General features: G+C 40.4%; 1 protein-coding gene across 3 annotated transcripts in view; it reads right to left on the reverse strand.

Annotated features, from left to right (window-relative positions):
* Positions 1-26,759, reverse strand: part of LOC127042114 (insulin-degrading enzyme-like) — a 59,311-nt gene that overhangs the window by 16,105 nt on the left and 16,447 nt on the right. For all 3 annotated transcript variants that reach the window (XM_050935759.1, XM_050935757.1, XM_050935758.1), the window contains exons 2-10: positions 24,863-25,047; positions 23,056-23,263; positions 21,092-21,261; positions 15,787-15,909; positions 8,831-8,943; positions 8,203-8,365; positions 4,443-4,535; positions 3,747-3,838; positions 139-219 (exon numbers count right to left, since the gene is read on the reverse strand). In XM_050935759.1, coding sequence (XP_050791716.1) covers positions 139-219; positions 3,747-3,838; positions 4,443-4,535; positions 8,203-8,365; positions 8,831-8,943; positions 15,787-15,909; positions 21,092-21,261; positions 23,056-23,263; positions 24,863-25,022 — 1,203 coding nt within the window. In that variant the 5' untranslated portion in view covers positions 25,023-25,047. The remainder of the gene's footprint in view (positions 1-138; positions 220-3,746; positions 3,839-4,442; positions 4,536-8,202; positions 8,366-8,830; positions 8,944-15,786; positions 15,910-21,091; positions 21,262-23,055; positions 23,264-24,862; positions 25,048-26,759) is intronic.

Consider the following 26,759-nt stretch of genomic DNA (forward strand, 5'->3'; position numbering starts at 1 on the left):
AAAAAGATTCCAGATTCAGGTGCATGGCACACATGCAAACCCACATGTGCAATACGCACAGAGACCATCACTTGTAGAAGAATAGTTTCGTATTTCTTTCCATTCAGAGATTGCCCAAAATTAAAATGCTTTACTTACATGCAAAATCCCTCCAAGCTTTGATGTATAACCTCGTGGTCGTTCTTTATCTTTAAATCTGAAAGCCACAGCATTTAGATCCTAAAAGAAAAAATTAAATCAAATTATGCATGGGAAAGCCATTTTCTACTTTGTAAGAATAATCAAAGCTTAATTAATACACTTTACACTCAAGATTAAACTAGTCATTTAGTTAAATAACTGAAAATAAAAGGACTGGACATTTGATCAAATGCCTGTCAGTTGCTTACCAATTTAAATAACCAAATGAATCAGTGTGTTACCTTTTTTTGTACACTATCATATACCATACAATAACTGAAAATCCTGTGATTTTATATCACTGGGTGATGACTTCTTTAGCCAGTAGTCCAGTGATATCAGCTATTACATTCAAATGCTTCAAAAAGCAGCTCACCTTCAGAAGGACAAAGAACAGAAAGGTGGCAAGATCAAAGGCTTGTAACTGCCAAGCAGAGCTGACTAGGAAGGCTCTGCTCCCAACCCAGCTCTGAGACTCCTCTTTCCTTAAATCCTCCCTGATTTACACATGGGGGTCTTGCAGCTCCTAGGCCCTAAGCAATAACATTTAATAAATCCATCACCACCTGAAGAAGATTCTTGATGCACAACTTCTCTTACAGACAAAGCCTTATCAGGATTTACATCAATTTCTTACTACTATGGGCATGTTAAATACTCAAACTGGCTATAACAAATATTCTTTCCGTTCTTCTTAGAACACCTAGAGTACAACACATTGTTGTCTTTTGCATATGTTTGAAACACGAAAGGCCAAACTCTCCTCTCAGTTACACAAAAGTGTAGTAGTTATTATTTGACATATAATAATTCAGTGCACACTAGTTGGTTCCAATAATGTTTCTTGGATCCATACCACTCCTACCACTGTTCACAGTAGAGAACTATACAGCTAAGTCATATCCTTCATTACCAGAAAACCATTTTGATTTAACTTATCAATATTTTGATTTATCCTCCCTCCCAAAAGAGCATGATAAAAATCTCTGATTACATTTTCTATTTTTATTTTTTATTTTTTTGTAAGACTGTATATCTCCTGCAGTGGTTTCCAGTTAATTCTTACAGAAAGTGTTATATTGTTTATGGAAACTGAGCCTAAGATTGTTTTTAAGGCCTGTAAAGCTTTCATGCTCTTTTCTCCTCTCTTCACATATCCAAATCCAAGGAAACTTCATAGGGAATGGGGGTGGGGGGGACCAAGCTGTTGAAATTTAATGAGCTCTGGCAGCTGTGAAAAGGCTATGCAGGAGAAAGTAAAATTTACACAGCAGGATCTTGAGAAAGAGGAGCAGCAACATGGAACTGAAGAAAAATTCTAGAGAACGGATCAAGACTAGAGGCTGAGTGGGGATAAACTGGAGAGGTTGATGGGGAGAAGTAGAAGGAGGAAGCTGCCCAATTAGCATATGTGAGCAAAGGGTTGGAATCCAACAGGAACACTCATCCAAAATAGCACTTTGGCAACAGAAGTTTAAGTTTTTGAATGAAATATTCAAAGTGTTACAATGAACAAGAATAAAGAAACTAACACCTGCACTTTTCCCTTTTTTCTCCTGATCAGTCAGCCAATGGTAGAAACAGAGAGGCAGAAGCCTTTCAGAGCACCTGCAGAAGGCATAACAAGGAACCAGGAGGGCGAGAAAAGGTTTTCCTGGTGCTGCCTTTAACCATATGAACTGGAGAAATCACCCCTCAGACTGTATTACAAAGAGAGCAAAAAGAGACATCTCTTTGCAAACCCTTGGCATAAAGATGGCAGGAATAAAGAAGACAACGGTTGCATTGCTGGTCCCTCTACAACAAAAGGATGAAGAGACATAATAGCAGGGGCTCCTGAAAGCCATGCGGTTGAAAAGCAGGGGTTTGATGTGAAGTGGCAATTGAAAGGGAAGAACTTAAAAAATGAATTCACTAAAATGGGAGTCCTAGTTAGTGTAATTCATGGTTACACCATGTAAGTTATATTTATACTCTGTAGTTTGTATTTTGGAACAACAGGTAATCAGTGTTTCAAATCATGATCATACAAATGGTCAATAGTCTCATGGTCAAGTGCTACTAGTTTGACAGAACAACATATATATTTGCTTATAATGGCTAATTTGCAGAGTAATATACATATCTACACAAAATAAAAAAAACACACAAAACTTCACACCTAAATAGAAAAAGAGAGAGAGAAAGAGAAAGGCCTTCCTCAACACTGTTACAACAGGGGGAAAGTAACTTTTTTCTTCTGACTGTCAACAAGGAAAGATTTTTAAGGGACCTTATGGCCATCAATAACAGAACTCCCTAAATAATTTTAGGTAGTACATGTAGCAAAAGTAAGTACAAGTATTCAGACAGAAAAGTGATTTTTTTTCAGTTGACTGTCTCTCTAAATTCCCGCAGACTGTGTGAATCCAGCACTGACGGAAGGAAGAAACTGCAGCTAGGGCGTAGCACAATATGGGAGGAATAGAGCTGATAACATTATATTTCCTTCCAAAATGTAGTCCCACAAGACCTCTGTCTGTGCACCAAGGACATTTTTTTTTTATTTAGTAAGTACCTCGGGAAACAAATTAAATTTTCTCCAGTGTACAACTAGCTGTTATGGAGTTACAGTCTATGGCATTCTGCAGCTTGTAAAGCTTTGAAATCTAGATATGTACATGACTGGATAAGACCCTTAATCATTCTATACATCTGATATTATCTTATATCTTGTCAAGTAGATAAAGATCTTCTGAATAGTCTAAGGGGAAACTATTACTAGTTACTAAGTTTGACAGGGTATAACTAAGGCCCTGATCCTGCAACATTCACTTGCATGAGTAATCCCTTACGTGAGTAGTTCCAGTGACCCAATGGAAACACTCTTATGAGTAAAGGGTTGTATTACATTTCACACCACCACTGAGAAGTGAAATTTTATTACTCAGTATTAATAAAGCACTTCCCAAGTTTGCTATCTATGTACACACAATCACACAGAACTAGATAAACTTTAATAATTAGTTCTTTAGAAGGTGCAGGATACAGCTCTACTGCCCAGGAGGAGTCCAATCAAGTAATTTCCTAAGCTCTTGTTCCACAAGGTAATAGAGAATACTAACCCCCCCCCCACATGCCTGTGCCAACAGAATTGTGCCCGTTGATACATGGGGAAGAAGGTGGTCCCATCCATTCCCCACTCACCACCCAGGTGTGCAGTTCCTGTTTTCTCCCACACCTGTCATGAAGATGGAAGAAAACCAGGCAAGTGCATTGAGGGGGGATGTAATACTTCTCCTGACACCTCTATGCAGCCACAGAAGGTAGGACTATGATCTAGACCACTCATCTGGCTCAGAAATAGCATTTTGTATTTATATTTAAAATACTAGTGTATTCAAATTATAAAGTTCTGCTTTAATTTTTTAATAAATGTTACAGTGTCATACAAACTGCTTCTGTAGATTTGTGAAAGAAATTCTAATAGGGATTGGACAGCCCTAACAGGAATTTGATCCTCTAACATCCAAATTCTATCTATAAAAACAGATTAATAGAGAATTGCTACTATAATATAAAACTACCTTGCATTCTTGGAAAACCCATTCTTGAGGTCCTTCTGCACGTAGTTTTTGAATATACTGAAACATGTGCAAAATTATATCTTCAACGTGCACTGAAAAACAAAGATTACACACTTAAAAAATTCCTTTCTGCATCTTGAAAAACAACGTCTTCACCTAAAAAATAGACTTAAAAAAATTATGAAAAAAAAAAGTCTTCAACTTTGGTTAATTAGGACTTAATTCAACAAGGTATTGAAGTATGTGCACGGTGAAATGAAATGAGGCATGTGTTTAAGTACCTTATTGAACCAAAGCTTTATTTTCTATATAATAATACTTTGAACAGCTTAATTTTTCTCTGTGCATATAAGCATTATTATTTCAATACAGATTTATATGGTATGTACCATCTAGCATGTACAGTGTAACAGCTTATTATATTTGAGGAGAAATTAATATCAAACATTTCTTTTGTGAAATGGTCTTATTCAATACTTTCATTTACAGTTGGTTTCTCACTGCTTGGTAAACAACACGCTTGTCAACTTATTAAGAGGATCAACGTCCAGAACACTTTCACGGGGCACAGTCAATGTACATAAATGTATCAGTTTGTAAGTTATTAATATAATTAGACTCTTTGGATAAGAGAATAAAAGCCAGAGTGCATCTTGCTTTTTAATAGAGGAGACTGAAAAACAATTCTTCACTTACAAAGCCCTTCCTCTGTCAGGTCCACGTTAATGATGAAGAACATGAAACCCCTAGCACCTTCTTTCTGTCCTCCAACCAGAGTATTTACCCAGCCTATGAAATTAAGAAGAAAACATATTTCAAAAAAAGTGTGTTGATTTATGCTGTTTCTCTAAACATTTTCAGTGATAGTAATTCATATATACACATATGCACTCTGAAGAAAATGTGTGTCAAACAATTTATATGTGGAGTACCTATTTCATAGACAGGTTAAAAGAAGGATTAAATACACACAATATTATCAGAAGCTGAAGAGGATATGTGCATGTAAACTGTAGTCCCCTTGCCAGTTTGGGGCTTCAGAGAAGCAGCTCACAGGAGCTCCCAGAAACACGATCCCATTCATGGAGAGATCCAGGCAGTTTGCCCCAGCTGATGTGGAAGACGTCCGGTAATACTGGCACCGGCTGACGGCTGCTGGCGTTACCACTGAGTCAAGAAGGCAGCATGCTTCTCCCATTGTATTGACCAGGAAGAAAATCAGTACTGTCCACATGCACATCAACTACTGGACACCCAACAACAGGACTATTCTGCCCAATACAGGATGTCATGAGTGGATGATTTTGGATTGTCTGACTGGGTACAAAAGGCATTTGCACTGTGTCTATTACTAGACTCCAGTGGGGGTAGAGTTCAAGGAGAAAACCGCCTTCATTTGTCCACTAGATTCTACCAGTTAAAGCACATGGCCCAAGACATCCCAGGTGCCTCGGCCACATTCCAGGGACTGACGGAGAAGGCAGAGAGAGACTGATGGCAGTCTTGGTATAGCTTGATGACTTGGCCGTATTCAACAGCACCCTAGAGAAGCATGAAATTTGGCTCATGAAAGTCCATGATCAGCTAAAAGAGAGAGTGGGTTGAAACTATAAATAGTAGGGCTATCAATTAATCGCAGTTAACTCGTGCAATTAACTCAAAACAAATTATTCACGATTAATCGCAGTTTTAATCACACTGTTAAACAATAGCATACCAATTGAAATGTATTACATATTTGGATGGTTTTCTACATTTTCATATGTATTGTATTCTGTGCTGTAATTTAAATGAATGTGAATATTATTTTTATTACAAATATTTGCATTGTAAAAATGATAAACTAAAGAGACAGTATTTTTCAATTCATCTCATACAAGTACTGTAGTACAATCTCTTTGTCATGACAAAGTACAACTAACAAATGTAGATTTTTTTTTTTTTTGGTTACGTAACTGCACTCAAAACCAAAACAATGTAAAACTTCAATGCCTACAAGTCCACTCAGTCCGACTTCTTGTTCAGCCAACTGCTAAGACAAACAAGTTTGTTTACATTTACAGGAGATAATACTGCATGGAAGCATGTCCTCTGGAAGGGTGGCCGAAGCATGAGGGGGCATATGAATGTTTAGCTTATCTGGCACATAAATACCTTGCAAAAAAGCCTTACATCCTACACACAAATGCCAGTCTTAGTGGGCATGAAGCTGTGCTTTACCAGGAGCATCCAGAAGGGTAACATTGTATAGCCATTTGCTAGCAAAAGACCATTAGACTCTGAGAAATGATATGCTGCTCACAAGTTGGAGATCCTTGTGCTCAAGTGAGCAACGGTAGAAAAGTTTCATGACTAGTTCTATGGGGTGAAATTCCAAGTTAGAATAGATAACCTGCTGACTTATGCACTCACTACTGCAAAACTGGGTGCAATAGGATAACGTTGCGTGTCTGAGTTAATAATACATGACTTAAGCCTGAAGTACCATCCTGGAAATATAAACATTGGTGCAGACACTCTGTCGTGTGTAGACCACAATAGAATAGAAACCCTTAACAGAACTGCCTGAGAAAAGTGATTGGACTGAGGCGTGACTGAGTGTCTAGTTGTTGTATAGACATATCCGAGAGGACAGCCCCTCTCATTACTATTTCTAGTGTAGAAGCAACAGAGCTAGTCTCTCTCTGGAAACAGACTAAGAATATTGGGAATACTTTAGTCATCGCTGACCACTTCACAAGGTATGCACAAGCTTACCTCACGAAGTATCAACTTGCCAACACATTGTAGGAAGAATATGCCAATGTATTGCACATTATTGGTTACCTACCAGAATCCACAGACCAAGGATGAAATTTTGAAAGTTGCCTCATCAAGAGCTGCTACACCTCATAAGAGTACCAAGAAAAATTAAAAAAAAAAAGGAACTCCCCCTTATCACCCACAGGGAGACCTTCAGAAGGAGAGGTTCAACGGCATGCTGTTAAAACATGTTGGGTACACAGGACTCTCATCAGAAACACAATCAAAGTCAGTGTCTCATCTTGTATATACCTACAATTATACACATAATGAAGCCACTGGACACTCACCTTAGCTTCTAATGTTTGGTCAATAAGCTATCTACCTGTAAAACATTGTTTTGGCATTTCTGCTAGTGGACTCCTACTCGGAGTAGTAAAGGCATGTCAGCATGCATGGACTTTACTGTAGAGGCCTAAAAGAGTGTCCTTTTATCACTGCTACCAAAACATCCTTCAGTCCTAGATCTGTCCTCTGAGCACCTGAATGTTGGATTTAGTCAGCTGTGGTAGGGAAGCAATGTACAGGCTTGTGAAGTAAACATACGCATGAGAAATAGCTTTTGGTTGTATCCCCAACTGGCAAATATTATGCCCTACATTGGAAGTTGTGGGGTGCCCTTAAAGATTACTATCTGGCCCACGGCCCTCACTTCAGATGGAGAGACATCAGTTCAGTATACTGTTTTCAACAGACTACCCGTCTAAAAGAACAACTTCAAGAGACATATCAACAGGTCACATCCGCTGCACAACAGAACAATCATAGTAATAAAACACTCTATGGCCCCCAGGCCAGACACCAAGAATTGCAAACAAAAGACAGAGTCCTCATCAGAAACTTGCACATTTTTGGGACACACAAAACTGTAGAAAAGTGGAAGTGAGCCACACACAGTCAAAGAAAAGATGCCTGGCCTGCCACTCTATCCACTCAAGCTATAGAAAGGAATGGGTCCCTCTACTATCCTGCATAGAAGTCATATCCTGACAATAGGATATTTGGTGAAGATACCGGTCAGGACCTCCTCACTTTCATCTATTACCACACAACAGATAATATGAGGGCATTGTTGATCTATTATTATACCTTGCAATCCCCATTGGCCCTAAGATGGGTCACAGAGCCCCTTAAAGAGAAGGAATAAGAGGCTACATCACCCTTGAGAATCAAGGGTGCCCCAGAAGAGACACAGAAAAAAATAAAAAACTCCTTCTGAGAAAGCAATATGTATAATTACCATAAGGGAAATATCAACGTCTATATTTCTTTGCAGTTGTTTTGGGCATGAACTTGTATTCTGGTGGTTAATGGATCTCTCAGTGGTATACACTGTAGGCATGGATAGTATTCAGTAAAATGGTTTGCAGTTAATAATTTTATATTAATAAAAATGATGATATGTACAGAAAGTTACCAATCACAGTAAAATGGGAACCAAGAAACAACAGTTTCAGTATTTGAGGTTTTCTTTGTAACCAAACAGAGAAAAAGGAATACCTAAGAAATGCCTTAGAATTAAGATTTAATTTATTTTGATTTCTGATATTTAAGCTTTTAATTTTCAGAGGTCAACCTCAAGTGACATATTGCTCCGAAGCTTAATGGCATATTTAATGCACTACTTTTAACAGTTCACTTCCAGTGGGCTTACCTTTAGCTTTGAGTTCTGATAAAAGACTTCCTGGACCTTCATGCCCAATGAGATGACCAAGGTAATGACCAGGGTTTGATTTATAGTATTTCTGAAGGTCCGGTATTGGAAACGTGACATAAAGATTTCTAATGTCCTTAATAGGTACCACTTTGTAAAGTTGCTAGAAGTAAAAATAAAACATTCCATTAATTCCAGTATTTCATCTTTTCAGGAGCATGTATTATACCCTCCTATACACATTGTTAACTACATACACACCTATATCATAAGAAAAAAAAACCAAAACATTTACTTAAGAGTTAAGGCTATTTATGTGCATTTCTTATCAACACAATTGTTAAAAATTCAGAAACAAATTAACCAACATTTACAATCATAGCAATCTCAACTCACAAGCCTTTGCACCCAAACACATATTTGGAATCTTCATTTCTCAATTTCTCTCAATCACATTCAAATGCACAATTTTAACTATGACCTTAGCTAGATTAAGCTGTATTGTCCATAGACACCTGTAGTAGTAGTTGTAGTAAAGTGTATGATGGTGTTATTTCTACATGAAAAAAAGCAGGAACACAGAGTTAAGGTCTTCAGAGAATGTATACCAGAAAGTCTCACAACTTACCCGAAGATGTTCTTCTTGGAAAGGATGTTCAGGAAATTCTGGTAATGGAACATTTTTGTTCTCTACTTCTGAAAATAGCTTCACTACCAAACCGGTCAGCTCATCCAAGGATTCTAAAAGAGAATAATTACAAACAGCACAATCATTGTCAGAATATTCCAGCAATCTGGGACTTATATATTTCTTTTAAAAAAATAATAATTATAAGATTGGACTTCATGCCTCTCCCACCACCACCACCACCAAGTGGAAAGAGGGAAAATATTTTGAGATTTATTTTTATTACTTATAGATAAGGTTATGTGCTTTATAAACAAGCTCTCAACTGTGGTTAAAATAAATTCCAAACTAAAAAAGTCTTTAAGTTGAAGTTAAGACTGCCAAGAACAGTTCAAGAGATGACATATCAACCGTATAAACACATACAAACATTAAAAACTATTAACATGTAAAAAACATAATTAACAAAGAATCCAGTATATCGATCCTCAGCACTGCCCCATGCACCTTACGCCTTTCCAGAGTGTGAGTTTAATTGCCAAAATACAAACAGTGGAAAACCAGAAAATACAGAGTTAAAGTGATATTTCCAATACCACCTTAAGTTTGCCCCCTTGGTTCTCTACCCTATGGAGTCCCTCAAGGAGATCACAACATCTTACTCCTCAGCCCCTGCCAAGCAGCAGCAAACCTCCTGGATCAATGGTGCTTCACAGAGCACAGTGAGAGTCTGCTGGACAGTATGAATAGGAGTGCTGATTTGGAGTTGTCTTGCATGCGGAGAACATGGCAATTTGGTTGGTGAGAGGAAAGGAACTATTAAATTCCCAGTTCCATTGCCATCCCCACAAGGCAAAGTTTTCAAATGTTTTGGTTTTGGTTTTTCCTTGTAATGTTAACCTTTTTATTTATTAAAACTTTCCCATTCTAGAATGGCATGAGGAGCACTGGGCATCTAAAACCTTAACTCCATGGTAAAGTTTTTTTGAATGTGAATTTTCCTTGTTTTTCTGATAAAGTGGTTGTGAAGAGGCAGCTTATGGCACTCCTTCCAGCACCTTAGTTACCAGATGGAGATACTGCCACACGGGTCAGGGGAGTCCTAGACTGTGTATTGCTTTCAAGGCTTTCAGCAGATTAGTGCATTTTAGACTGGCCCTTGGTATCAGACACTAGAGGAGTTCAGGGGCCAGAGAGAATATATTTTTGCGTGGATATTGCTCATAGTTTTTAGCTGGATCTACAGATCCAACCTGCATGAACTTAAATCATGGGAGTCAACCAAGGAGGGAGAGTTGAACTTACGGTCACTGACACTGCAGATCACTACCACTTGGCATAAGCTAGCAGCTGAGTTGTTCTATAGGTTAATCATTCAGCATCCCTCTTACTGAACTTGTCCATGAGGAGCCTGAGCACTGAGCTGAGCATGAGACTAAGCAATTTTCCTGATCTCAGCTCCCCACCCAGTCTCAGTATTATGTGCCTACAGGATGCATTGAACCTACCTATTTTCAGGTCCCCAAATCAGCAACCTGTGTCTGTGGTACACATCAAGCATGCCCATTCTCAGCTCTCCAGTTCTGTTTCACACTATGTAACTGTGACATGCGCAGAGTATATCCTCTCTCAGCTACCTTGTTTTCAGTGCTGCAGGCCTGATTCTAAAGCACTCTAAAAATTAAAGCTCACTTGAGGGAGAGGCTTTATCCTGGGAAACCTGCAATACACTGTGTCTAAATCTGCACCTTGTACTCTTGACGTGGCATAGCTATTTTCAAAGCAATCTGCCTACACATTAGAGCACTCTGAAAAATAAAAGCAGTATTTCAGAAACCTTTTGATTAGGTGAACCCAAATTTATACCTCAAACTGTATCCCATACTCTCAGCTGGTATAACACATTTCAAGATGACCTGAACATTTCTGAAAGTTTTAGAACACGTTGAAACCGACATGCTGTGTTTCAATTTCTGGTTTGCATCAGCCTTATGCACCCTGAGCACTGAAAGAACCAGGAAGAAATGGCAGTAACTTTTTTAAGATTGCACTGTGAAACTAGTTCACTAGCTGAGATCAGGGGAAGGAAACTGTTGTCATTTTCATGAGAATCCTGCCTACAGATTTTTACCTAACCACGGGCAAAAAAAGAGAAAAGGTTATAAGAATTAGTGAATTTTCAAATGAGGTGTTTCAGGAATCTCTTCCCCCACTGACCCCAAATTTGTACCATTAATTCTATCTCTGGCGCTGATGTGGTACAGCAATTTAAGACAATCCGTCTACGTGCATTTTAGAGAATACAGTAAGCTCCATTCTCATTCTTAACAACAGAGTCACTAACACACACTGCTCCATAATAGAAAGCCTAAATTAAGGTTATATAAGTACGGTGACACAAACTTTAACATTTAATTCATGTACAGAGACTATTAAAAACACACTCACAATAACCAGCACCCAAACAACTAATACTTTGTCACTGCTTTTGTGTTAGTATTTTAGGGTCCAATCAAGCTTCTTGAGTAATAAGACTTGGCTGCAATCTTACATAATTTTATAACATAAATTTAGATATTTGAATATATGTTTATATTTGTCCTGCAGCATTAAATTGAGGGTTCATTATGACATGAATACTTCCTTTTGTAATGCAATGAATATTTTTATCATCAAGTATAAAATTTATATTAAGTCTATGTTCATAAAAGTCTTATCTCTAATGATATTCATCTAATTAAAGTGGAATTAATGGACTTACTAATCAAGATACAAAGAAGAATGAAGAAACCGATACAAGGTGGGACTTAAAGCAGCAGGCTACAAGTTTATTAAACACATGGATGTGGCGATGGGGAGTGGTGATGTTAACAGGGCCCACTGAAAGGTTAACTGCCCTTTAGCCACACAACCACAGAGTAAGGATTAGCCCCCTTGCCTAGGTCATCCCTTACTAAGACAGAATTCAACCCAGCTATGGAGTCTACTCACAAAGGGGAGAGAGAATACAGAAAAGGGGTGCCTCAGTCTGCAAAAGAATCAAGATCTCCTTGTACCGAACAGAACAATGTGGACATGCCGGCCACCTCCTTGGTCCTATGCTTGGGTTTACCTAGGTGTTGGCCTTTTATCACACTGGATACCAGCCCTAATTTATTACCTTCATTAATTTCTCTCTTTTGTTCTATTTTAAATTACTATCTAATATTCTTTTTAACCTTAAAAACCGGGCTTCCAGGATGCTCCAAGGAAGCATAAAAGCTTATCAGATGCCATGCCAATTATGCCCAGCAGAAAAAAAGATTCCATCTTGACCTCAAAAAAGATGATTTAGTCACATGCAAAGCAAGCCCAAAAACAGCTCTGATAGATACAATAGTACTGTTAAAAGGTACTGTTAAAGGTAACCTGCAAAAAAATAAAAAATAAAAATATTAAGGGCTTTAATTATTTATTGTTATGCTTTGCTTTTGTATAAAAAGAGTTTTTTCCACTCCCACTCCAAAAATGTTTTTTCCTTATACTTGTTTTAACACAGAAATATCAAGTCCCGTTTTCCTAGGCCTACTCTACATTACAGTTCGGTTGACGTAAGACAGCTTATGTTGATCTAACTCTGTAAGCATTTACACTAAAATGTAGCTCCCACCAATCTAAGTCTCCCATTTTATTGACTTAACTCCACCTCCACGAGAGGAGTAGCACTTAAGTCAATGTAGTCACAGTGACACAGTGTCCATGTGGACACTGTGTTACTTACATCAACTGTTGACTGTCAGTCCTGCGTGGGGCTCACAGCTGGAGCCCGCCCTGTGCCAGGGCTGATAGCTTGGGCTATCAGCCCCCCGGGTGGGGGCTCCGGCTGTGAGCCTCAGAGCAGGGGGGCCCACAATGCCCCACTCAGTTAAGTCAGTTGTAGCACTCCTGGTGACAACACGCATCACTGACAGGAGCATAGTGTGAACATGAAACATCCCTTTAATTAATGTGGTGACTGTACATCGACTTAACTTAAGTCAACTTAATTTTGTAGAGTAGAATACCCATAGAGAACCTCCTCGGAGGCTTAGAATATGTGTATTTTGGAGTTCTCACACCTTTACTGAAAAAGTAAGCATACTGAGTCTTTAACAAAGACATTTAATAGCTAACATGTTAATTAGTTATCAAAATTAAACAAGTATCAACAAAGTTTTTAAATAGTGATTAAAAAATCAATTGCCCTCTCAGATACTCTACTTTCAAGCTTTTGCAATCTTACTAGCTCTCCACTGATCAGAGTTTTTTTTCAGGACAAACAAGTACTGAATTTACAATCTCAAAAATAACAATGAATGAATGAAAGAATAAATAAATAACATAGTTCTTAAACACCTTCACCCTCCTTCCTGTTAGGACATCTAAAGCAGTGGCTCTCAAACTATGGGTCAGAATCTGTTTTAATGGCGTCGCTAGAGCTGTAGTTTAGATTTGCTGGAACCCAAGAGCAAAGTCCGAGCCCTGCTGCCTGGGCCCAAAGCCAAAGCCCGATTTGCACTGCTTCATCCCGGGGAAATGGGGCTCAGACTTCGGCTTCAGCCCTGGGCAGCAGGGCTCAGGGTTACAGGCCCCCTACCTGGGGCTGAAGTCCTTAAGCTTGGTCCCTCCCCACCTCCAATCTGGAATGGTGGGGCTTGGGCCCCTGCACCCAGAGCAGCAGGGCTCTGTCAGGCTCAGGCTTTGGTCCCCCTTCCTGAGGTCATGTAGTAATTTTTGTTGTCAGGAGAGGGTCATGGTGCAATGAAGTTGGAGAATCCCTGAGCTAAAGGAAACAAGAAAGAACACCTTAAAAACAAACACACACACCAACAGTTTGCAGGTTAAATTAAGACTGTGGAAAAAAGGACGTTCACAGTTCTTAAATCAACATGTAACGTTACAAACCACATGTGCACCAATACTAAAGCAGGACAGCATGAGTCAGGCATGCGAGGCCTGATCCAGCAGTTCATACTTGCACAAAACTCTCATTAAGTAATACATAATAATAATACCACCTAGCTCTTATACAGTGCTTTTCATCAGAAAATTGTAAAATGCTTTAAATGGAGATCAGTATTTTAGAGATGGGGAAACCAAGGCACAGAAAGATGAAGTGACTTGCCCCATGTCATCCAGCAGAACAGTGGAGGGGGGGGTAATAGAACACAGGCAATTCAGTGGGCCTATAGTCATAATCCCACAAAAATAGTTAGTCAATTAATTACATAACTTGAATTTCATATTAAAAGATAGAAAAAGGCGAGGTACCACAGAGGTTGATGATAAAAAAAGCAGATGATGGAAAAAAGACAACTAAGGGGGGATATGATAGAGGTCTATAAAATCATGACTGGTGTGGAGAAAGTAAATAAGGAAGTGTTATTTATTCCTTCTCAGACCACAAGAACTAGGCGTCACCAAATGAAATTAATAGGCAGCAGGTTTAAAATCAAACAAAAGGAAGTATTTCTTCACACAACTCACAGTCAACCTGTGGAAAGAGGATGCTGTGAAGGCCAAGACTAACAGGGTTCAGAAAAGAACTAGGTAAGTGCAGGGAGGATACGTTCATCAATGGCTATTAGCCAGGATGGGCAGAGATGGAAACCATGTTCTTAAGTGTCCCTTGCCTCTGTTTGCCAGAAGCTGGGAATGGGCGACAGGGGATGGATCACTTGATGATTACCTGTTCTGTTCATTCCCTCTGAAGCATCTGGCATTGTCCACTGTTAGAAGACAGGATCATGGGCTATATGGTTCATTGGTCTGACCCAGTATGGCCATTCTTATCTTCTTATGATAGCATATACTCTTAGTAGCCCTGATTTAGGAATGTTCTTAAATATGCAAGTAGTCTCCATGAAGTAAGTGGGACTACTCATATGTTTAAGATAAGGTACTCAAGCACATGCATTAACTGGGATGTACTAGTCATTATACGGTTTGTTTATGTTCCATGCAATGTTGAATGTCATTGCCGTAGCAATTTTTTATTTTTTCTCAAAAGCAGTATTTTCTAAAAGTAATTTGACAGTTCATCCTGCTGTTCTTCTTTAACTCTTCCTTAAAGCATGAGTATTATCAAATTATGTTACTTAAGAGACAGACAATTTAGCAAAATCTATCAAATTCCATTATTTTAAAAATTAATAATTTATCTCACATATTTGGAAGTTTGAAATTGAAATATCTGCTTATTCAATTTTGTCTGATCATGTATGCACCCCCCGTTATATTATTGTAATGTGGCTCATGAATGCTGGTCTCCCAGTATATTTAAAAGTTTTTCAACACATTGTTATTAAGTTTCTTGAAACCCTCACAAAAAATATGGTCCTGATTCTAGGGGGTGTTGAGCATCTGCAACTTCAACTGACTTAATTTAGAATTTGAGTGCACAGCAGCTCTGAAATAAAGGCTTTGAATCTAATTTCTAAATTTCTAGAAAACAAATATCTAGATTAAACTTTGGCTCTTCTATCTTTGCTTATAGGTCATTGTGGAATTACACAAATATGCATCAGAGGAAAATCACAAATTATGCAAAGTATTTTCAGGGTAGATCTGCTAAACTGCTTGTGGTAAATTTCTAAAACCTCTCTTATCTGAGGCACAAGTACTCCTTATCTTGGAGTATTCCATAGCAAGTTTTAGGACTGGGAAAAAAAATCAAAAAAATTCTGCACAGATTTACACACACTCAACTGTGCAGGCAATGAGTATCCTCACTGACTTCAATGGGACTGTTCACAGTGCATAAAATTAAGCACATATTTACAGGATTGGGATCCCAGCCTCCTTTGTTTAAAAGCCTGGAGAAAAAAACTCTTAGCTTATTTAAGTATGTCTTATTTTCTTCTATAAGAATTCAAATAATAAATGTAAAAATCATACTCAGCTAACCAAAAAACTACCATTAAAAGTTTGGCACTCACCCCGTCCTAGGACACAAATCGCCATTAAATTTGATGAATAATAAGTAGAATGGAACTTCAACAGCTCTTGTCTTACATCTATTCCTTCTTTAGTTGGTCTAGTTTCCAAAGTGAATTTGTTCCCTGTAATACAAAGGAAAACTCATGAAGATATTTAGTGCTGGACATACACACACACATTATATTAATTTACAAACTGAAAAACCCTCTCTGATTACCCTGTGTTCTAGGTGCATGCACAAACTTCTATTAAAAAAAAAAAAAGTACATACCAAAAAAATCAGATTGGATCAATATCAGCTAAACTCATCAGGACCAATCAACTCTTCCATCCTCAACCCACTCCTTTCTTAAAAGGCTGGGAAAATAGATAACTTTGCAGTAAAACTTACAGGTCAAACAGACACTTTCAAATAAAGGAAAATTCCCTTTTAAATAGTTATTGCTATTGATTTTTGAAGGTGTCACATTAATGTACTGATGGCAATTTTTACTGTAAGAAAATATTTAGGTTCGTAGTTAAAGCAGCGGTCTTGGCTGCTGCAAGTAGTGAGGGGACACTAGAAAAAAATCAGATTTTGTGAAAAGCAAGCTGATCGGAGTTGGATTCTAGTTCATTCCACTTCATTTGGTAATCTTTTGTTGCGGTCACGTGGCTGTAAAAGAAACATTCTAGAACAAGACTATTTTTACATTACAGCCAAACAGAGAATTCAGAAAACAGGAGCACTCAATAAGAAAGTAGGAGTGTAGAAGCAATAGGGTGGAGGGAGATGATGACACAGGATATGCAACAGCAAGAAGGATAAACATGCTATTAAACAAATCTCCAACACAGGCAGCAATTAACATACATCACCAAGGCAACAAGTAAACACCAGGCATAGTATAAACTTGCACCAGAAGTTGCAGGTACATAGTCTCAAGGCTTCAACCAACTAAGAACCACAGGTAGCCAGTACACAAAGTCTTCATGAAATGATTTATTACTTCTATTTTAAAACTTATATTTGAAATTGAAGTAAAAAGAGCATATGAGCACATAAATATAGTTCTTTAACCGTATTTGTTTTTAAAATGTTGGTTGTTTCCTTTTCCTGATCTCCCTCTACCTCTGCTAAGCAGACAGACCACAGATGTCAGGAACTTACTGGCCTTTACAGAGCTCAGCCTGAAGCCAGAATGCAAAAGTACATGTTCCAAAGACTCCCCTAAATGTTTAAGTCTATCATTTCCATTCCCACAGAAATGGGCAATGGATTGGCAAAAACAGGGTAAGGTACCAGAAGATTATTTTATAAAAATTGTGCTGCTAGGATATATACAAGTTCCAGAAAGTGTCTGGGGTATGTGGGTGGGCAGGCAGAGCACCAGACAGTGCTTCATGTCTGGGAGAGGTGGTTGCGGGAAGAGTGCTGGAAGGTATGTGGAGTCAGGGGAGGGAGTTGAATCGCTGACAGATATCTCGGGCTGCTGGATTAGGTGGGCCATGAGTGTATGGGGGTTACTGGAGACTGAACGGTGATACTAGGAGGAAAGCTGGTGGGCTGACTGCCTATCAAGCACGAGAAGCAGCACAAGAAGTCTATGCTTGGATGATGGCAGAATAGGTTCCACAATGACCCGTGGTGCCCTGAAGTAGGAATTACAGCCATTCCTGCAGCCCAGCAGAATGCATAACATCTCAGCTGCAGACAGGGCTGTCACATGTGTGCATCGTGCAAAGTGTACGACAGGGGACGGCAACCTTTCAGAAGTGGTGTACCAAGTCTTCATTTATTCACTCTAATTTAAGGTTTTGTGTGCCGGTCATACATTTTAATGTTTTTTAGAAGGTCTCGCTCTACAAGTCTATATATTATATAACTCAACTAGTGTTGTATTGTAAAATAAACAAGGTTTTCAAAATGTTTAAGAAGCTTTATTTAAAATTAAATTAAAATGTTGATCTTCCGCCACTGACCCACTCAGCCCACTGCTGGTCTGGGATTCTGTTCACCTAGGCCGGCAATGGGCTGAGTGGTGCCTGCGGCTGGGACCCCAGCTGGAAAGGGTCTGGCAGCCAGAACCCCAGACCAGCAGCGGGCCGTGTGGGGCTGGTGGCCGGGACCCCAGACCAGCAGTGGGCTGAGCAGCTCAGCTCACTGTCGCTCAGGGGTTCCAACCTCTGGCTCCTGCCAGCCGGGATCCCAGCTGCCGGACCCGCTAAGCCCAGTGCCGGTCTGGGGTCCCGGCCCTGCCCACATACAGTGGGGACCTACCTTCTCCCTGGTTCTGGCCCATTCTCTTCCTCTCTCTGCACTGAGCTGAGAGTTGGAATAGACCGAGCACAGGGCTGGGGGCGAAGGGTCTGGCCAGGAGCTAGAATGAAGGAGGGGGCTCAGGGTTGGGGCAGGAGGTTTGGGTGTGGGGCACTTACCTGGGCAGCTCCCATGTGGTGTGAGGGGTGCAGGTGGGAATGTGAGTGAGGGTGCAGGGGCTCCCATTTGGTGCTCGGGAGGGGGTGGGGATGTGCAGGGTGCATGGGATATGGGGGGTGCAAGAGTCAGGTCAGAGGGCTTGGGGCATGTGAGGGGGTGCATGCGTCAGGGTAGGGGGCTCGGTATGGGTAGGGGGGCTGGGTATGTGTGGGGTTGCCAGTCAGGGCTGGAGTCATGGGGGAGGCTGAAGGAGTCAGAGGGCTGGGTGGTACATGGCTCAGGGCAGGAGCCTGGGGGTGTGTGGGAGTGCAGGGCTCAGACTCAGGTCAGAGGGCTGGGTGCGTGTGGGGGGGGTGGGGGGTCAGGGCAGAGGGCTGGGTGATTGCCCCCCTTAGAACCCCCAAACCCTCCCCGCTCCTTGTCCCGACTACCCCCTCCTGGGAACCCAACCCCTATCTAAGCCTCCCTGACCCTTATCCCCTGACTACCCCCCTAGGACTCTACCCACTACCTGTCCCATGACTGCCCTAACCCTTATCCACACCCTCACACCAAGACAGACCCCCTGGACTCCCATACCTATCTAACCGCTCCTCGCCCCCTGACAGGATCCCCAGAAGTCTGGACCCATACAACCCCTGCCCCCTGCTCCTTGCCTGCCCCAACCCCTCTCCACACCCCTACCTCCTGACAGTTGCCCCAGAACTCGACTCATCCAACCCTCGCAGCTCCTTGTCCCCAACCACCCCCTCCAGAGACCCCCCACACCCTAACTGCTCCCCCAGGACCCTCCTTGTTCCCTGTCCCCTGACTGCCATGACCCCTATCCACCCCTCAAACAGACCCCAGGACTCCCATGTCCCATCCGACCCCCGCTGCTCCCTGACTGCCCCCTCCAGAGACCCCCGCCCCTAACCACCCCGCAGTATACCACCACCCCCATCCAATCCACCCTGCTCCCTGTCCCTTGACTGCCCCCACACACACTCCGGCGCCGACCCCTTACCATGAGGCTCCTCACTCATCCGGAGCCCAGCCACCGCCACCCCTGCATGCGCAGCTCCACCCCACCCCTCAGAGCACTGTGCGCGCAGCAGCAGGGCTCCGGATGAGCGGGCAGCGTCTTTCCGTCCTACACGGAGCCAAACGCTGCCCCATGGGAGTGCCTAGCCCCAGCCCCCAGAGCGCTGCTCGAGCGGCGGCATAACTCTAGGGGAAGGCGGGGGAGGGGGCAGCAGTTTGCTGCACTCGGGCTGGCACTCCAGCCCGGGACCGCAGACCCCGCAGCTTGCCGTGTCGGCAGGATTTTTAATGGCACGCGGAGTCCCAGCAGGCAGCCACGTGCCATAGGTTGCCGACCACTGGTGTATGACATTTGGCAACCCTCTGTGTAATTAAAAAAAAATTAACCACAAATTAAGGCTTTGGTTCTTCAACTACAATCTACAGAAGGTCCTCTTCAAAATATCTAATTACAGAATTGGGGCCTAAAATAACACTATACGTATTGAGAATTATCAGCTAAGTATAATTACTATTGAATTTGAATACATTTCAGCCACCCTATCTAGAAAAACATCTGTAATCCTGACCAGCCATAAATTCCCACAGCTAGCTATGGATATGACAATTGCATAAGGCAGAAATATTTCAACAGAAACTCTTCTAACCTGCAGTAAATGTCTTCTGAAACTTTCCTGGATACCTCTTGGGAGAACAAGGATTTAAAATTATTCCGTCCCACTCCATCAGCACAGTACTGATTCATGACCACCGAACCCTGGCTCGCTGAGATTACAGAAGCTGTTCCTTCCTTATTAGAAATTAATCCACAGACACTGGATTTTTTCCCATGGATCATCAGATAGGTAACCTGCAACACTTCCCTTAGATTTTTTCTCTATACATTTTTTAAACAAATTCTTACTTCAGAGGGTCCTTCCTTACTAGGAGAAAGTCAACATGTCCTCATCTAAATGATCTTACCACTTTAGGACACTAGAGCCAATTAGTCAGACATTGCAGCTATTAATCAGCCTGAGAACCCTTCTGAAAGCCTTACATCCAAATGTTAAATATTAACTGAGAATCCAAGGACATTATCATCAATTGTAATAATGTTCTTTCTGCTCTCTTCAGCTGTTAAAGGGCACCTAAGGAGCAACAAACCCTGTAAAAGCCATTTAGCCACCTGATCAGTGTATTTATCCAAGGCCTCACTTTTCTTAGCCATCTATCGCTGTTGCCCACTGTGATTTATGCTCTGGATTTTGTGTTGATGCTCACATCCAATAATTGCGCCAGGGCTTTCCTGATTTACTTAACCTGATTTACTACAAACCTCAGTTTGTCCTCCCAATGCAACAGTTGTTAGCAAAATGCTATTTGGCTGCTGGCAATTTAAATACTCTTCATCCACTTTCTCTCTCTTTTACAATGATTTACAGTCCCAACTTGGGAGACTCACTTCCAGTCATTACAAAAGAATCGTCTACTGCTGAAATCATCGTCATAAAAGCTGTTTCATCACCAAACACCTAGTCTTGTATCAGTTTGTTCCATGTGTTTTATCCAGCTTTTTTTAATCTATTGTGTGAAAGATGTAATGAATCCTCACAACAAACATGTATAAAGGGAAAAAGGAAATTGTTTTCAGTTCGATCTTCACCAGTTTTACATAAACAGTCTCAGCATGGATTTTATGCAGAACTTTAACTGGGCATTTCTGTGCCTGGGGAGAGCAAGCATATTTGCATCCTCTACCATTTTTTTCCATCTTCTTCCACCCCATTCTTCCACCCTTGTGGCTGCTGCACTTCCCCACCCTGGTTACAGCCCTGATCTTATGTCAGCTCTAATAGATGGGTGATTATATTCTAACAAACCTGTTCCAAATTTACTGAAGGGATGATTGGGATTTCCAGTTGCTTTCTCCAACTGAAACAATCGCCAGGCATCATTCATTAAATTCTTTTCATGCTCGGAATCAACAGCATTCACCTCCCTTTCCTTGCAGCTCTCATCAAACAAAGGGCACAGGAAAAACTGGGCAAACCTAAAAGAAAATTTTACAACTTTACACAACTAAAAAGTAAACCTTTTCCAAGACAGGATTATTGCACATCAAAAAAAAAACAACAACAAAAACCAACCCCCAAATCATGAAGTCTGAAAACTCATGTAATGTTTTAATTTGTTGTTAATTAAGATTATAAGACTAGAACCTCGGAACTCCTGAAACCAGTCCTGGCTTTGCCACAGAGTCGCTGTGTCGTTTTAGTCAAATCACTTACTCTCCTCCTTCTCAGTTTCTCAAGCTGTAAAATATCAACAATGACTTACTTACCATAGAAGAGAGTGTTGTGAGAATCCAACACTCTTGTTAATACAGTGCACTGCATCCATGGAGGATGTCAGATGTTTATTTTTTAATATTTATTGAAGGTTACATAAATGTTATACAGACTTATGCCAACCTAAGTAAAACCAAACAAAATATATAAACCTTGATCTATACACAATGCCATAAATATTTATATATATTACATTATATCACTCACTATAAATGCATTTCCTGTAGCTGATGCAACTCAGCCCATAAAATTTCAATTTTTCATTTGATCATTCATTTAATAACCAAGATGTTCATACCATGTTATTTTTGTCACTTCCACCTAAAAATCTAACTATTCACCATCATGTCATCTTTATCGTTATAGCCTTAGAGGCCCCAACAGAGATCACAGTCCCATTGTATTAGGCATCTTGCAAACACATAATAAATAAGGCTCCGTATTTGTCACAGAGATCATGGAAGTCACCATTCCTTGACTTTCTGTGACCTCTGTGACTTCTGCAGCAGCTAGTGTGCCTTGCCCAGGAGCCACCTGAGCAGCTCGGGCAGCCCCTGAGCCAGTTGCACCGGGTGCTGCTGGGGAAGTCTCGGGTCCCCCCGCCCCCTAGCAGCAGGAGTTTGGGTGTGGGGGGGCTCAGGACTGGGGGTTGGGGTGCGAGGCCGTGCTTAGCTGGGGGAGGAGCTCCCCGGAAGAGCGACAGCAACTCCCACTCCCTCAGCTCCTAACTCCACTTGCTGCCTCTGCCCACAGGCACTGCCCTGACAGCTCCTATTGGCTGTGGTTCCCAGTCAATGGGAGATGCAGAACTGGGGTTTGAAGCAGAGCAGAGGCAGCACATGGAGCTAGGGTCACCGTTTCCCAGGAGCCAGGTGGGGAACCTGCCCCAGCCCCACACTTGCAGGGTGGCCCCCCCCCAGGCGCCTTCCCCTTCCCAGCACCTGCAGCATTTCTCAGACTGCCCTCTCGAGTCTCTCTCCCCCAAGTTTTAGTCAGGGGTATATAGAAAAAATCATGGACAGCTCACGGGCCGTGAATTTTTCTTTACTGCCCATGACGAGTTCATCAATTCTACTAAAAATACTTATGACTAAAACGTAGCCTTAATAATACGAGAGAGTCCCAGCCCAAAAAAGCTAACAGTCTAAATAGACAAAAGGCAGGAGAAAGAAAATATTGTCTCCATTTTATAGACAGGAAAATTGAGGCAAAGAAGGCCTGACTCAAAGCCTATTAAAGGTAATGGAAAGACTCCTACTGAATTCAATCAAGCTTTGAATCACATCTTAAATGATTTGCCCAAGATCACATGGAAAATCCATGCCTTAAACACAAGTCAACCTTAACAGTCAGTGCTACCAATCCCAGCTATAATACAAGATGTCATGCTGTCAGCAAGAGTTCAACATATAATTAACATGATTTTGTTTGAGATATCACAAATATCAACCAAAAAAAACTCCTCAGAAAACTAGAGGTAACAGAAATCTACTTACCTGTCCAATGCACCTTCTAGATGTTCATGTGACACATCAAAGTAATAATTGGTGTGTTCTCCACTGGTGAAAGCATTTGAACTTCCTGCATGCTCACTAAGAAACTGACTGTACTCATTCTCTTTTGGGTACTTCTTGGTTCCCAAGAACAACATATGCTCACAAAAATGGCTTAGCCCAGCAATGTTTGGGGGGTCTGATAATGATCCTGTGGAGAAAAATATACATTAAAGAAGTCATATTATAACATGTATAGTCTTTTAAAAATAATTTATATTATACTAGTGTGCAATCATGTGAATTCTGTAGTTATAAAACTCCACTTATCTCCAGCCCCACAGTCACAGGAAGCCAAACCCAACGTTCAGAACAAGTATTTTAAAATTTGCAACTTGGTTATCTTGAGAGGGCTCAAACTCTGTTTCTTCCTTTTGGGCCATGCTAGGGTAGGATCACTGCACACTCATGATTCCTAAATTGAGGCCCATGGACCATTTTTAGTCTGGAGAGAACTGAATGATCATATGGTTCTGGTTTCTCCTCTTTGTTTCCAGCAGCTACACTGCATTAAAAGGCAGCTAAGAATACACTAAATGCTTTCCTGATATTACATTTCCATACAAGTCATTGCTGCAATTTCCACAGGGTTGCTATGCAATTGTGAATAGAAGGGAGAAGTGTCACTTCAAAAGGGACTGGAGGTAGTCCATGAGAAAAAACTGTCTATTAAGATGTGATGCACACTATGAAAAATATCGATAAACTCTGCTGTAAACTCTGAAATTCATGTATCAGATTTCAGCATTGGAGAGGCTAGCTAGCTACTCTCTGAAGTGTGTAGATATGAAAAAGTCTAGACACTGATTTGTAACACATATCTTTCCTACAAGCTATGGAATATGTAAAGAGAAATATCTTAGACTTTTCAGATCTTGAAAAAGATTGCTTTTCTGTTACTGTAAGAGTCAGAAACAGATTAACTGCCTTTGTTTTTCCACCCCAGGCACTTTATGTCCACACTCTAAGAGCTTGTCTACATGGGAACACACTCAGGAACGTTATGATTAACTTTACATCTTTAGTTAATTCATGTGCACAAATTTAAGACATTTAAAATCGTGTGTGGATGCTCTCATTCAGAAGAAAAGTGATTTAATTCTCTCTAATCCTCCAGCTAAAGCCACTTTACTTCTGGATGGGAGCATCCACATGATGGTTAAAGGAACTTTTAATTTATGCACATTAATTTCACACCTTTAGTTAATTCACCTTAATTATCCTGAGTGTTCCTGTGTAGACAAACACTGCCATATCAAAGATTAAGGTTTTCCTCTTGGCACTTTATGCTGCTTTTCTTGCCCTTACTCATTACAATAAACATGCATGAAACAAAAATTTAGAATGGCAGATAAAGCAAGACAGAATGATTTCTCCATTTTTTTTAATTTTTTTTTTAAATGGCTCCTTCAGAATGTGGAATCATATGGTTAAAATTACAAGTCTGATTACTAACTAAGCATGTGTTACATCAGGAAATTTTAACCAGCTCTAACAATTTCTAACAAGATTTACGGAGAACTAAAACTGGAACTCCCAATAACCGAAGGTTGTGCAACCTGCTGAAAACAACAACTCCTGTAAATGCTACCATATTTTGTGCTATGTCCCATCGGTTTATTTGCAACTAAAATATTGAAATTAGTGGCACATTGAAAGTAGGTCAGATTCCTTTTCCTCACAAAAACATACTGCAGTAATTACTTGCAGTGCAAAGCTAGTGGAATAGAATACAAAATAAATTAAATACCTATGTGTACATCAAGTGCTGCTGAAGACTTATCTGTGGTGGGATCGCAGATGAGCATTGCTTTGATGCCATTTTCCAGTTCTAGTCCACGATATTCTCGCTTATCCTCAGGTGATTTGATAATTTTGTTTGCTAGTCTCTTAATAGCTGGATTGCTCATTTTGTTATGGGTATCCTTCTGAAGCCTAGAAGGAAATAGTAGAAATTCAAATTCCTAATTTATATTTAAGTAACTATCTCAAAGGAGAAATTGTGAGGAAAACCTAATTCCCTGTGCAGAACCCTTAAAACCTGTCCTGTATGCCGAACTGTGGTCCAGATTCAGAGAGATGCTGAGAATCTGCAACTCCTATTAAAATCAGAATATTTCATAGAGGAGTGGATCCTATCATTGAATCTACAGTCACTTCCACTCTCACAGTAATTAAAAATTAATAACTTAGCATCAAAGATACACGTCAGCCACCCTATTCAACTATAATAAAAAAAATTAAACGCTACAATGAATGCAATCTTGCCAAATCCATCTTCAACCTGTTGGTGTCACTAGGCATAACCCTAGATAACTCGGGTGGGTAGAAGGCCACGAGTGTCGATGAAGCCCTCCTCTTCAAGGGAAAAGCGAACCAAAGCCCCTCCATGTTGAACTCTACTCAACCTAGAAAGCTATCAGTCGCAGCACAGTTCATATCGGTCTAAAGCAGTAGTGATAAGGCCTCTGTGTTGAAGGACAAGATAACTGGCAGAAGGAAAACTTACTAACGAGCTGCCGTGGCCAAGATTACTTAATGCACCTGCACTTACGTAATTGCTACAGGGAAAGGAGTGGGGAAAAAAAAAAGAATTTAAAAAGGGAAAAGCCGCTTGTGTGTGTGTGCAGGATTTGAGATTGTTATTTCTCCCTTGCACCTTATTTGAGCTCAAATAAACTTGTGTTTTGCTTCTCCACCCTGTATGTTCATTGGCGCTACGCACTCTGGGCAATGGACCCCACTGTTGCTTGCCTCGGGCACCCTGTGCCGGCAACAAACCTATAGAAAAATATTTTAAATCTCTTTGTATTTATATTGAAATTTTACAAAAATCTACACTTAAAATCAAAAGAAAAACATGAAACAACAACAGGTATGTTTACTATCATGAAGACTACTACTATCCAATCATAAACTGCCTTTCATCATAGGATCTCAACGCACTTTTCTGAAACTGTGTGTTAACTCAGTTTTACAGATGGGAAAACACAGGCAGGGAAGGGTTAAATACTTGCCCAAGGTTTCACAGTAAATCACTGGCAAACTGAGAAACAGATGCAACCTTTCCTGTTCCCCAGGTTCCTCTAATTCAACTGCCTCAGTTCTTAAAAACTACTTTTAGAGCTCACTAGTTCTAGAGATACAGTAAGAAAGTCTCTGGGTGTGGCAGCAATATTTTGAAATCTTTAACACCAAGTGAGATTCTGGAATAACGTTCTCTTGTTATTTTAAATTTTAGGTAAACTGCCAAAATAAAAACACGAGACATCCCAATCATGAATTTTGACTTTTAAAAAGTGCTTAATTTTATTTGAAACCACATACTTCTTAAGAAAAGAAATCAGAGAAATGGGAAATGAGAGAGTAATATTTGAAGTAAGGCACCGTGCAGCCAGGTAGTAAATTTCCACATGTAACTTTGCCAATGAATCTTAATCTGCTTTACAAGATTTAACGTTTCAGTGAAGGACATGTTCCTAAGAGAGAATGATCAAACAAACAACATTTTTATCTGTGGCACAACATATTGGTAAGTGACCACCAGAGACTGGTTAATAGCTAGCGAACTAAACTCACTTGGGAGCTAAACCAGATTTGAGCCTAAGCCTCCAAATATGATGAGCTTGTGTAATAAATCTTTGTTT

The sequence above is a fragment of the Gopherus flavomarginatus genome, unplaced genomic scaffold (assembly GCF_025201925.1).
Source record: "Gopherus flavomarginatus isolate rGopFla2 unplaced genomic scaffold, rGopFla2.mat.asm mat_scaffold_267_arrow_ctg1, whole genome shotgun sequence".
Classification (NCBI taxonomy): Eukaryota; Metazoa; Chordata; order Testudines; family Testudinidae; genus Gopherus; species Gopherus flavomarginatus.